Source organism: Gopherus flavomarginatus, chromosome 10, assembly GCF_025201925.1.
Source record: "Gopherus flavomarginatus isolate rGopFla2 chromosome 10, rGopFla2.mat.asm, whole genome shotgun sequence".
Lineage (NCBI taxonomy): Eukaryota > Metazoa > Chordata > Testudines > Testudinidae > Gopherus > Gopherus flavomarginatus.
In genome coordinates, this window is record NC_066626.1 from 35,959,081 (window position 1) to 35,971,316 (window position 12,236).

Genomic DNA, 12,236 nt, shown 5'->3' on the forward strand with positions numbered 1-12,236 from the left:
TCCAAAAGCCTTATAAGCTATCACGTGGATCTATACAGGCAATCTCGGATCTCTGGGAGGGAACAGAAATCACCTGGTGATGTGGCACCCATTTCCTATGGTGGTGTATGGACCTGCTGACTGCACAGTTATTCCCTGATAGCTGCTACAGTTCTGCCACAAGAACCCTCGCCTATGGAGAAGTCCCTTTTGATAGGCTGCTCTTTCCCAGAAGGTGGAAGAATGGGAGTCATCAGCCGATCAGATTCTGCAAGTGTTGATGCACAGCCTAGTGCTCCCTTTCTTTCCCCCTTACTAAGAGTACTAGGAGTGCTGTATGCTGCAGCAGCTAGGGAGCAGCTACTCCTACTGCAATTTATGCAAAATTATTTACATACGTAAATCATACAAATTATTTAAATTTAGGCAAACATTCTGTAGATATTGAAAGCAGAGTCAGGATACACCAACGTATATATTAAAAGGTGTCATAAACAAATAGCTAAGGGTTAATGTCTCTTTCACCTGAAAAAAAAGTAACCTGAAGCACCTGACCAGAGGACCAATCAGGAAACAGGATTTTTTCAACTCTGGGTGGAGGGAAGTTTGTGTCTGAGTTCTTTGTCTTCTGCCTGTATGCTCTCTCGGATGAGAAGCGATTTCCGTTTCCTGCTTTCTAATCTTCTGTTTCCCAGTTGTAAGTACCAAAGATCAGATAGGGATTTATATGTTCTTTTGTATTTACATGTCTATAGTTACTGGAGTGCTTTGAATTGTATTCTTTTTGAATAAGGCTGTTTATTCATATTTCTTTTAAGCAATTGACCCTGTATTTGTCACCTTAATACAGAGAGACCATTTGTATGTATTTTTCTTTCTTTTTTTATATAAAGCTTTCTTTTAAGACCTGTTGGAGTTTTTCTTTAGTGAGGAACTCCAGGGGAATTGAGTCTGCAGCTCACCAGGGAATTGGTGGGAGGAAGAAGTCCGGGGGGAATCTGTGTGTGTTAGATTTACTAGCCTGACTTTGCGTTCCCTCTGGGTGAAGAGGGAAGTGCTTTTGTTTCCAGGACTGGAATTAGAGAGGGTGGACTCCCTCTGCTTAGATTCACGGAGGTTGCTTCTGTGTATCTCTCCAGGAGCACCTGGAGGGGGGAAGGGAAAAGATTTATTTCCCTTTGTTGTGAGACTCAAGGGATTTGGGTCTTGGGGTCCCAAGGGAAGGTTTTTGTGGGGACCAGAGTGCCTCAAAACACTCTAATTTTTTGGGTGGTGGCAGCAGTACCAGGTCCAAGCTGGTAACTAAGCTTGGAGGTTTTCATGCTAACCCCCATATTTTGGACGCTAAGGTCCAAATCTGGGACTAGGTTACTGACAAAAGGAAAAAATAAAATCAATTTAGAAGTGGACAAATAGACAAATTTATCCTGTGTGTAACTCTGCTGGTTTCACCAGGGATGATTTTGGCCAAGTTAGTTAATAATTAAAGTTCAATTTGAAAATGTTACTAACAAAACTAAAATTTGTAAACAAAAATATTAGACAAAAATCAAATCGCAGCGTGGCCCACAAAATTTTACCAGCACAACCCTAAATCCTAGTCTGTCTAAATACACAATTTCAGTAATTTGTTGAGTCGGCTCAGCACTACTGATCAGATGTTGACATATAGGATTCTCTTGCACCTATAGTGAATCTGTGCAATATCTTCTCAGTAGCCACCAAGTTTGCCATCTGTCTTTTGCTCTCTCTTCCCTAAAATATGGTTGAAATGGTAAAAATATTTACCAAGATTTTTTAAATCCTACTATCACCCCAAATATATGAATGCCTATATTCTCCTAGTGGAGACATCTGCATAAATGTTAATAGGTACACATTCCTGCTGACATTAGCAATGGTGGCACGCATGAAGAAAAATCAAGACAGTCGCATTGACTTATCCATTAAGCAGCAAAGGGTGGAAAAGTGTGTGTGTGTGTGTGTGTGTGATTCAACATTTACTTAATGGACAAAGTTATGATCTGTTAGGACAGACATTTTATTTTTTAATTTCTGTGAGGGTATCAAAAATAGACTATGTAAAGACTTTTTTAAAAAGTAGGAAGGTTTGTCCCTTACACATATGACAATGTTACTGTATTAAACAAAATAGATACTAAAGATTACATTACCTTCAAAAATGCCAGATGACTTTTGCAGGTAACATTGCTATTGTAAATCTCCATACTTCCTGAGACCATATCTGATGTTCCATTAGAAGAAAAGTAAAATCTTGCAGGAGTGTTTGTTTTTCTGCTTACATCTACACTTAGGTCATAAAGCAGTACTGCAAGATTAAAAAACAAGTAAGTAAAAGCTTTTTACAAAATATATTTGAAACATGTTTATTTTCACTAATTTATTATAGGAGTTATAGCTCATCACTTACAAATGCAGTCTGCTGGATACATAATGTCTGTCTCAAAATGCTCTAAAGAGCATCATGTTAAATGTATTTTTGAACCCTTGGGAATACACACAAAGCTATAATTTAAAGGAAAAAATAACTTCACAATTTTTAAAGAAAACTTATGTATGCAGATACATAACGTGTTCTCTTAAATTTATTATTTCCCTTCTGACTCACAGAGCCAAACTCATCCCTGATAGGAGCCCGTGGCACCACTGAAATCAATGGAGTTGCTGATTTTGGTGTATTGTTTTTATATTTAGATAAAATGTTACCGCTGGTCAGCTAGTATGGATCTTCACTGAATACTGATATTTGTCCTTCACTAATTTCCTACTTGCCTCCAATGTGAAAATCCAGGATTAAATCAAACTGACCTTGGGCATGGCAATTTTCACACAAATCTGGCACTAGGTTTTGTGGGTCCCTATACAAGGTGAAACACAGCGTCGCAGATGCACTATGTGAACGAAGGAAGGTTAGGAAAGTAAGTGAAGCACTTTTTCATGCTAGACCAGGAAGCATTTTTGGCAGATGGGAAGGAGTTTGGATTGGAGCCCTTGTCCTTATGAAGCAGTGACAGGTACAAAGTTTAGCAATTCAAAGTTCTACCCTCACCCCCATTACACTGCTTTGCCTTTGTACTTCTTTACGAACTTTAACATAGACAATTCTGCTATGTCCTTTAACCTAGCTGGTACTGCTAAGGATTTACAAAGTTGCTTAAACTCAGGAGAAGTATGATGGCTCAGAGGTGGGCCTTAGAAAGTTTGGAGTTTATTTATTTTGGTATTTTGAAATGATCAATCCAAATAAATAATGTAAATTATCCTGAACACTCAAATTCTCAATGAGAATAGAAGAATAAAACAAATTTAGAGTCTCTAGACCATCCTATTATGGAGATAGCCATTTTCACCCCACCCGCCCCCAAAATTAAAAATTTTGATTTTTCTGAAAACTGTATAGATTTTTTAACCTCTCATATCTCAAAAGGAGTTTTCCTGATTAGTTACAAGTTTTCTCAAAAATTCTCTAGCAACTCTGCTACCACTTATGATAAAATTTATACAGCTTTTATTTGTTTAGATGATTTGAGGGTAAAAATTCAGGCATATTAATAGAAAACTAGTTATAACCTTAACTAGAGGGTTGCCCCTCCGATATAATGTGTACAACTTCTTTTAGTCATAATGTAGCTAATGAAATATTCATAGATTTTAAGCCGGAAGGGATCATTATAATGATCTAATCTGATCTTCTGCATAAAACAGGTCAAAGAACCTCATCCAGTAATTTCTGCATCAAGCCTATGGCCTGTGCTTGAGATATAGCATATCTTTTAGAAAAACATCCAGTCTTGATTTTAAGACTTCAAGCGATAGAGAATTTACCACATCACAAAATAAGTTGTTGAGGATAGTTAACTATCCTAGCTATTACAAAACAGTGCATTATTTCTTCTCTGAATTTGTCTAGCTTCAGCTTCCAACCATTGGATCTTGTTACACCTTTTTCTGCAGATTAAAAGCCCATCTACTATCAGAAATCTATTCCCCATGCAGGGACCAGTAAACCAGGATCAAACCACCTCTTAAGTTTCTCTTAGATACACTAAATTGATTGAGCTTCTTTAGCAGGTGTGGGCAAACTACAGCCTGCCAGCTAATTTAATCCATCCCTTGAGCTCCTGCTGGGAAGCGGAGTTGGGGGCCACTCCGCGAGCTCATGCTGCGGCTCACGAAGCAGCGGCATGTCCCCCCTCCAGTTCCTACGTGGAGGCGCAGCCAGGGGACTCCACACGCTGTCCCCACAGCTCCCATTGGCCAGCAACTGCAGCCAATGGGGCTGCAGGGGCAGTGCCTGTGAATGGGGCAGCGCACAAACCTGCCTGGCTGCGCCTCTGTGTAGGAGACGGAGAGGGGATGTGCCGCTGCTTCCGGGAGCTGCTTAAGGTAAGCACCGCCCAGAGCCTACACCCTTGAGCCTCTCCCATTCCCCAACCCCTGCCCCAGCCTTGATCCCCCTTCCACCCTCCAAACCCCAGTCCCAACCCAGAGCACCCTCCTGCATCCCAACTCCCTCATCTCCAGCCCCATCCAAGAACTCACACCCCCAGCCAAAGACCTCACCTCCCCCCATGTCTGCCCCCGCACCTCAACCTCTCAACCTTCTGCTCCACCCTCTGAACTCCTCTTTTCTGGCCCCACCGCAGAGCCCGCACCCCCAGCCAGAGCCCTCACCCCACCCCACCCGTGCCCCTGCCCCAGCACTGATCCCCATCCCACCCTCCAAACCCCTCAGTCCCAGCCCAGAGCACCCTCCTGCATCCCAACCCCCTCGTCAGCAGCCCCACCCTGGAGCCAGCACCTCCAACCAGAGCTCTTACCCCCTGCATCCAAGCCCAGAACCCCCTCCCACACCCTGAACTCCTCTTTTCTGGCCCCACCCCAGAGTCCACATCCCCAGCCAGAGCCCTCACCCCCTCCTAAACCCCAACCCCAATTCCGTGAGCATTCATGGCCCACCATACAATTTCCATATCCAGTTTGCCCACCCCTGTTCTTTAGTCTTTCACTCTACGACTTTTTTCTTATCTGAAGCTTTCCAGTTTGTGAACATCCTTTTTTAAATGATGGGCCAGACTTGGACACAGTGTTCCAATTATGATCTCATAAATAGAACCATAGAATCTCAGAGTTGGAAGGGACCTCAGGAAGTCATCTAGTCCAACCCCCTGCTCAAAGCAGGAACCAATCCCCAGCTAAATCATCCCAGCCAGGGCTTTGTCAAGCCTAACCTTAAAAACCTCTAAGGAAGGAGATTCCACACCTTCCTAGGTAACCCATTCTAGTGCTTCACCACCCTCCTAGTGAAAAAGTTTTTCCTAATATCCAAACTAAATCTCCTGCACTCCGACTTGAGACCATTACTCCTTGTTCTGTCATCTGCTACCACTAAGAATAGTCTAGATCCATCCTCTTTGGAACCCCCTTTCAGGTAGTTGAAAGCAGCTATCAAATCCCCCCTCATTCTTTTCTTCTGCAGACTAAACAATCCCAGTTCCCTCAACCTCTCCTCATAAGTGATGTGCTCCAGCCCCCTAATCATTTTTCAGAGGGGTAGCCGTGTTAGTCTAGATCTGTAAAAGCAGCAAAGAATCCTGTGGCACCTTATACATCTGGATGCATCTGACGAAGTGGATATTCACCCACAAAAGCTCATGCTCCAAAATGTCTCTTAGTCTATAAGGTGCCACAGGATTCTTTGCTGCTTTTACTAATCATTTTTGTTGCCCTCCACTGGACTCTTTCCAATTTTTCCACATCCTTGTAGTGTGGGGCCCAAAACTGGACACAGTACTCCAGATGAAGCCTCACCGATGTCGAATAGAGGGGAATGATCACGTCCCTCGATCTGCTGGCAATGCCCCTACTTATACAGCCCAAAATACTGTTAACCTTCTTGGCAACAAGGGCACACTGTTGACTCATATCCGGCTTCTCGTCCACTGTAACCCCTAGGTCCTTTTCTGCAGAACTGCTTCCTAGCCATTCAGTCCCTAGTCTATTGCAGTACATGGGATTCTTCCGTCCTAAGTGCAGGACTCTGCATTTGTCCTTGTTGAACCTCATCAGATTTCTTTTGGCCCAATCCTCTAATTTGTCTAGGTCCCTCTGTATCTTATCCCTACCCTCCAGCGTATCTACCACTCCTCCCAGTTTAGTGTCATCTGCAAACTTGCTGAGGGTGCAGTCCACACCATCCTCCAGATCATTAATGAAGATATTGAACAAAATCGGCCCCAGGACCAACCCTTGGAGCACTCCGCTTGAAACCAGCTGCCAACTAGACATCAAGCCGTTGATCACTACCCGTTGAACCCAATGATCTAGTCCATTCATCCAGCCCATACTTCTTTAACTTGTCGGCAAGAATACTGTGGGAAACAGTATCAAAAGCTTTGCTAAAAGTCAAGGAAGAACACATCCACTGCTTCCCCCTCATCCACAGAGCCAGTTATCTGTGTATTCAGAAACAGTGTATTCAGATGTAATATCTTCCTAATCCTACTTGGTATTCTCCTGATTATACATCCAAAGATCACATTCATCTTTTTTGTTACAGTACTGAATGAGGAAGCTCATGTTGAGCTGGTTCTCTGCAATGACAGCCAAGTCCTTTTCAGAGTTACTGCTTTCCAGGACAGGATCCTCCATCTTATAAGTGTGATGTATATTCTTTCTTCTTATACATATGAACTTGCATTTGACATCATAACTAAGCAATCTAGGTCAGTCTGTATAACCAATCTGTCCCTGTCATTATTTATCACGCCACCAACTTTTTTGTTATAAGAAAATTGTATGAGCGATAATTTTGTCTTTTCATCTGGATCACTGATAAATATATGTAATTAGCATTGGGCTGAGAATAGAACCTTGTGGGACCTCACTAGAAACCCTCCATGTAATGACAATTCCCAATTTACAATTACTTTTTGTGATCGATCAGTTAACCAATTTTTAATTCATTAATATGGGATGCATTGAATTTGTAGAGTGCTATATTTTATCAGAATGAAGCACTGAGTCTAAGTAAGTTGTTTCAATACATGCATCCTTATCAACCATCCTTATAATCTCATAAAAACATTAGTCTAACTGTTTTTGATAAAACTATCCTGAGTGGTGTTAATTTTGTTAATTCAAGTCCACTGGAACTTCCCCATTTTTCTGAGATCTGTCAAACATCAACATTAATGGTTCAGAGAGCAACTTGGCCCATTCTTTTTATACTTTTTGGGTGCAAATTTACTGGTCCTACTGATTTACAAATGCTTAATTTTAATAGTTGCTTTTTTATTTCCTTCCCAGTTGATGGTGGAACAAAAAGTATTTCATAATCACTGTAAGACATGAATACATGCTCATTCTTTCCAAATACAGAACAGAAATACTTATTGAATTCTGTCTTTTCTGCATCATGATTGCTAATTTACTATTCCTGTTTAGTATTGGACCCATACCATTGTTTGGATTTCTTTTGTTCCATCTATACTTAAAGCATTATTGTTTATTCTCCTTAATCCTACTGTCACAGCTTTTTAGTGATTTTTCATAGTGATACCTACTGTGTTCAGGTTGATGGACTGCTTTACAAACACAGTATTTGTTTATAGTCCAGATGGTAAAATATTTTACAGCATGGAAACTGATCCATGTATTCAATACAAAATATTTATCAAGTAGCTTACCAACATAACCAGGAACGTCTCGTCCTTTATAGGTAAAGCAAAGCATTAAATTCACACACACAGCAGGTTGGCCATTTTCCACACATTCCAAATTAGTTCGATTTACAGCATTAGGGTGTTTTAAAAAAGCTTCAACAATCACCACTGGTCTTGTTCTAAGAATACAAAATAGTTTATGGTAACAAAATGCTTCAGCATTAAATTATAATTACCTCTGCACAAATTTGTTATTTTAAAATATAATGTTTATGATAGTGTCTTATCTTATACACTGTAAGAATAAAAATAGAATTTTACATGTTGAATGTGAGGGTTTTATTGTTCCAAGAAGTTTCAGGATGTCACTTTCCTTTTGCTCAGAGCTGTTTACTTAAATACATCAGTGTAGAATAAAATTCTAGTGCTTAATGACTGAAGTTCGAAACACCATAAAGAGCATTAAGAGGTCACTAGCACATTACACATTTTTTAATTGCATCTCATAATTTACAATTAAGTCCAACTGTCTTTAAGCACTGAAATGTATCAGCCTCACCTCAGCAGCACGGCAGAATCGTCAAGAAATGCACCAACTGCTACATCTGTACAAAAAAACAAAGATAAATGTGCATCATTAGTCAAAAAGAATCACTTCTCAGGCGTAAGTACCTTACTGCACATTTACCCTTTGGACTATATTAAAACACTATTTCATCATTATTAATTAGAGGGGATATGCTAATATATATTCAGAGAGATACTTTATCTATCATTGACATTTCCAACGCAGATTCCTCAATAAGTATCTGTTAACTTTCTGTTAAGGCTTCACGTTAATGTTCCTGCCATTGCTAATGCTATAAGCTAAGGCTGCAACTCAAAGTCCACTAAAAGTAAAATTTACTGAAGCTGACGTACAATTCAGCTAAAATAAGAGGCATTTACATCTTTTTCTCTAACCCAGAATTATTATTCTCATTAAAATTAAATGTAAAGTGTTCACATGACAGAGTAAAGGTACAATGTGAAGTCACTCTGTGAGTCTTAGTCTAAAGGTAAAATTTTCAAATGTGTCTAATGACATAGGAGCTTAAGTCCCATTGACTTTCAATGAGACTTAGGCTCCTAAATGTTTAAGTCTCTTTTCAAAATGTAACTTGGGCGCTTATGAAAATGTTATCCTGGCTCTCAAGGAAGTTTTTTATTTGGAGATAGCGAATGAACAAAGTAGATGGCACCAATGCAGAAGAACATAAGTCTATGATAGATGTATTCACTTGAACCATTTATCTAGATTGGGGTTCTAAAACTGGGGGTCACAAGGTTATTATATGAGGGGTCGTGAACTCTCAGCCTCCACCTCGAAACCCTGCTTTGCCTCCAGCATTTATAATAGTGTTAAATACAAAAAAGTGTTTTTAATTTATAAGGGAGGTCGCACTCATAGGTTTGCTGTGTGAAAGGGGTCACCAGTACAAAAGTTTGAGAAAAATTGATCTAAATATTGCTATGTCTCTCTTTAGTCATGGAGTTTCTGCTTCTATGCAGTAAAACTTTCCCTAAGGACTCTCTGGCATAAAGGGACTCTAAAACAAGTGAGGAGCTTTTCCTCCAAGGAGCCTCTCTCAAGCCCAAGCACAGGGGCCATGGCTGAGCCAACAGGGGCATGTCAGCATTGGGGCCATCCATATGTCACCCTGCAGAGGCTGCCATAACTTAAGGCTCCAGTCCCCTGGGCCACAAGTTCTATGCTACACCTTTCACTCCCGGTCATTTCCTTTACTACCTTTGTTGGTTATCAAGACTTTGCCAGTACAAACTAATTTATTCCGTAATTCCATAATTCAATGACTGACGTCAATCACCTGCATGTTGAAAATGGCGGTGTAATAAATGTCAGATTGTGACATCACTGGATGAAGTACTACAGTCAGTACTACAAACAGATATTATGGTTATTTTCTCTTCTACTGTACCACAAACTTAGTTTTGAGCCTGAGATCCTTAACTAACAGTAAATTAACCTGCCACAGAAAAACTGCCTCTTGCTTTCAGCTTTACTGCTTTTTTTCTCTTCCAAAACTGTTATGATGATAGTCTGTCCCTCACAGTTTTTGCTCCTTCATTTATGTTAGAAATTCTGAGTAGCATGGCTGGTTTGTTTCCCCACCAGCTTACATTTAATTTCATTTATACTATGTTAAACAGGAAGAAAAGGAATGACGGTTTAATTCACCTGGATAACCATTGTTATCTGCATCGATGCCACTTGATATGGACTGTCCAAACATGCTTAAAGTGTTGCTGATTCTGTGTCCTTGTATTCTCTGAAAAATAAAGGACTGCCCTAAATGAAAATGAGCTTTTCCAAACATTTTAAGTAATATTTATTTTAGGTGGTAACCAATGGGAAACTGTAGCACAACCACTCTGCGCCTTATCCCAATTACTTCTTGATTTCGGTTTAATTAAGTTTGAATCCAATATTGGTTCCTTTGTTGCAAATATTATATCCCATAATCCATGCCTGAGAACTACAACGTATTCAGATATTTCTGTTACATTGAGAAAAAGCAGATTTCTCCACTAGACTATATAGTTGTTAGAAGAAGGCTATGGTCCTTTAAATGACGGACCTAAATCCCCCCCTCCTTGAGAAGAATAGCCAAATAGAGAGTAGAAAAGAGGCAGGATTTCCCATCCCTGTTAATTGAATAGACCTGAGCAAACATTTTGGGACTCCCAGACACATACAGCAGATAAATAGGACGGGACATCCAAATATGCATGGTGAGCATGAATCCAGAACTGTCACATATGACTGCAGTGGAAATGCTAACAAAACCAACCTCTGTTAAGCTTAGAACGCTGGGAATATGTATGTGTTAAAATGGCCATTTTAAAGACTTTACTGGCAATGTTTTTTTTTAAAAGAGAATATCAAGAAAGCCATACCTGCGAGAAGGATGAAGATATCCCGTCCTTCCTGCCATTATATATATAAATTGCTCCTTCTAGATTATTTTCCTGGGGAGCCCCAATGGCAACATCTGTAGAAAGATTTTATTTTAATATAGGGAAATGATATGTAATCAGTAAACAAGAAAATGTTTTTATACAGTTTTCTCATTTTGAATTTGTTTATATGGTATGGGAGACAGTATAGGTTGATAAGTTTACATTTAAGGAGTCAAATATTGCTTTTACAAGTTTATAAAATGCCTTGCCAACCAGCAGATATGAAGTATGATGGTTCCAAATTTTATAACCTATTCAGCAAGAGCACAGGAAGCAGACTAGATTGGTCCTATGACACATGAAGATCCATTTATAGCTGTAATTTATGTGTCAAATATTTATACATGCAGCCCTGATGCTGTAATCACACATGCTATAACAGACCCCTGCATGGAAGCTTAATGGATCTATGCCCAAGTACATGGTTCACACTAGTAAGTTTGATTTCAGGGCCCCATATTTTTTTGTAATGCTTCAGAATGAAGGCTCGCTCTTGCCTTTTTTTTAGTATACACCATTCTTCCAAGAGGAAATAGAGGGGCTCACGGAAATATCTGAAGTTTGAAAAGGGGCTTCAGGATTTAAAGAAAGAGCCGTATCAATAGTACTGCTTCTGTGTGGTTTCTGCCTTGTTTTACACTAACAGTTCAGCCTGAATGCCTGTCTAGACGTGGTTATTCTGTGGTACAGTAACTTTGGTGACAACAGATGGGGACTCAGTCTAAGTGTGAAGAGAACAGCCCTTCAGCTGGGAAGGGTTTGTCTGCACAGTGTATTAGTTCATGCTAAAGAAGGGTAAATTCTGGTGTTCACTAGCTGGTCACATGGAGCTTGCTAGTGCACACTAAAAGTTCCATATTCATGTCATCCAGTGCAGTTGCACCAAGTTACAGAGAGGTTACATTTGATTTTTAAATGGTAATAAGGAGTGAAAGCCAAAATGACCAATGGCCCTTAAAAAGATCTCCTTCCATTGCTAAAACTATGACAATTTTGCTGCCCTCTGTTGTTCCCACGATTAAAGCTGTGAGACACATGCCATATGCTATTACTTTGTCTAAAACAAGTTAATTTTCCTTATTTTTAAATGTGCTTAACATCTCATTAACATGCTTGTTTGGGCTTATAACGGAGTAATTAAGGTAACTGGCTTTAAACAAAGTAATATGTTGAATGCCTACACGATTTAATTCCAGTGGGGAGTGCAGATGTGAAAGAATAGCAATAGACTAGTTCCTAAATCACAAACATAGTTGTTCAAATAGCCAGAGCAAATGATCCAAAAAGAAAGATATAGAGTACATCAGTTCAAAATGCACCAAGGGAAATGAACAGATTTTTGGCTTCACTCATAAACAAACAATCTGATTCTTTGTAAAGTGTAATAATATAAGTGGAACCAAACCAAAAAAACTCATGAAAGGAAAGTCTCCGCTGACTAGGTTCAGTTGAACAGTTCTCTGATTTAATCCAGTACTATACTTCAGTGGTTAAAATGTTACATCTCTACTGACTAGATGAAAATATGACAGACAGTTGTGCTATCTAATT

At 39.7% G+C, this 12,236-nt stretch overlaps 1 protein-coding gene across 3 annotated transcripts in view; it reads right to left on the reverse strand.

The window, feature by feature from the left end:
- The window catches only part of ITGA4 (integrin subunit alpha 4), a 56,915-nt gene that overhangs the window by 24,159 nt on the left and 20,520 nt on the right, over nt 1-12,236 (reverse strand). For all 3 annotated transcript variants that reach the window (XM_050916405.1, XM_050916406.1, XM_050916403.1), the window contains 5 exons: nt 10,623-10,717; nt 9,904-9,994; nt 8,224-8,269; nt 7,689-7,843; nt 2,154-2,308 (listed from right to left, as the gene is read on the reverse strand). In XM_050916405.1, the coding sequence (XP_050772362.1) occupies nt 2,154-2,308; nt 7,689-7,843; nt 8,224-8,269; nt 9,904-9,994; nt 10,623-10,717 (542 nt within the window). The remainder of the gene's footprint in view (nt 1-2,153; nt 2,309-7,688; nt 7,844-8,223; nt 8,270-9,903; nt 9,995-10,622; nt 10,718-12,236) is intronic.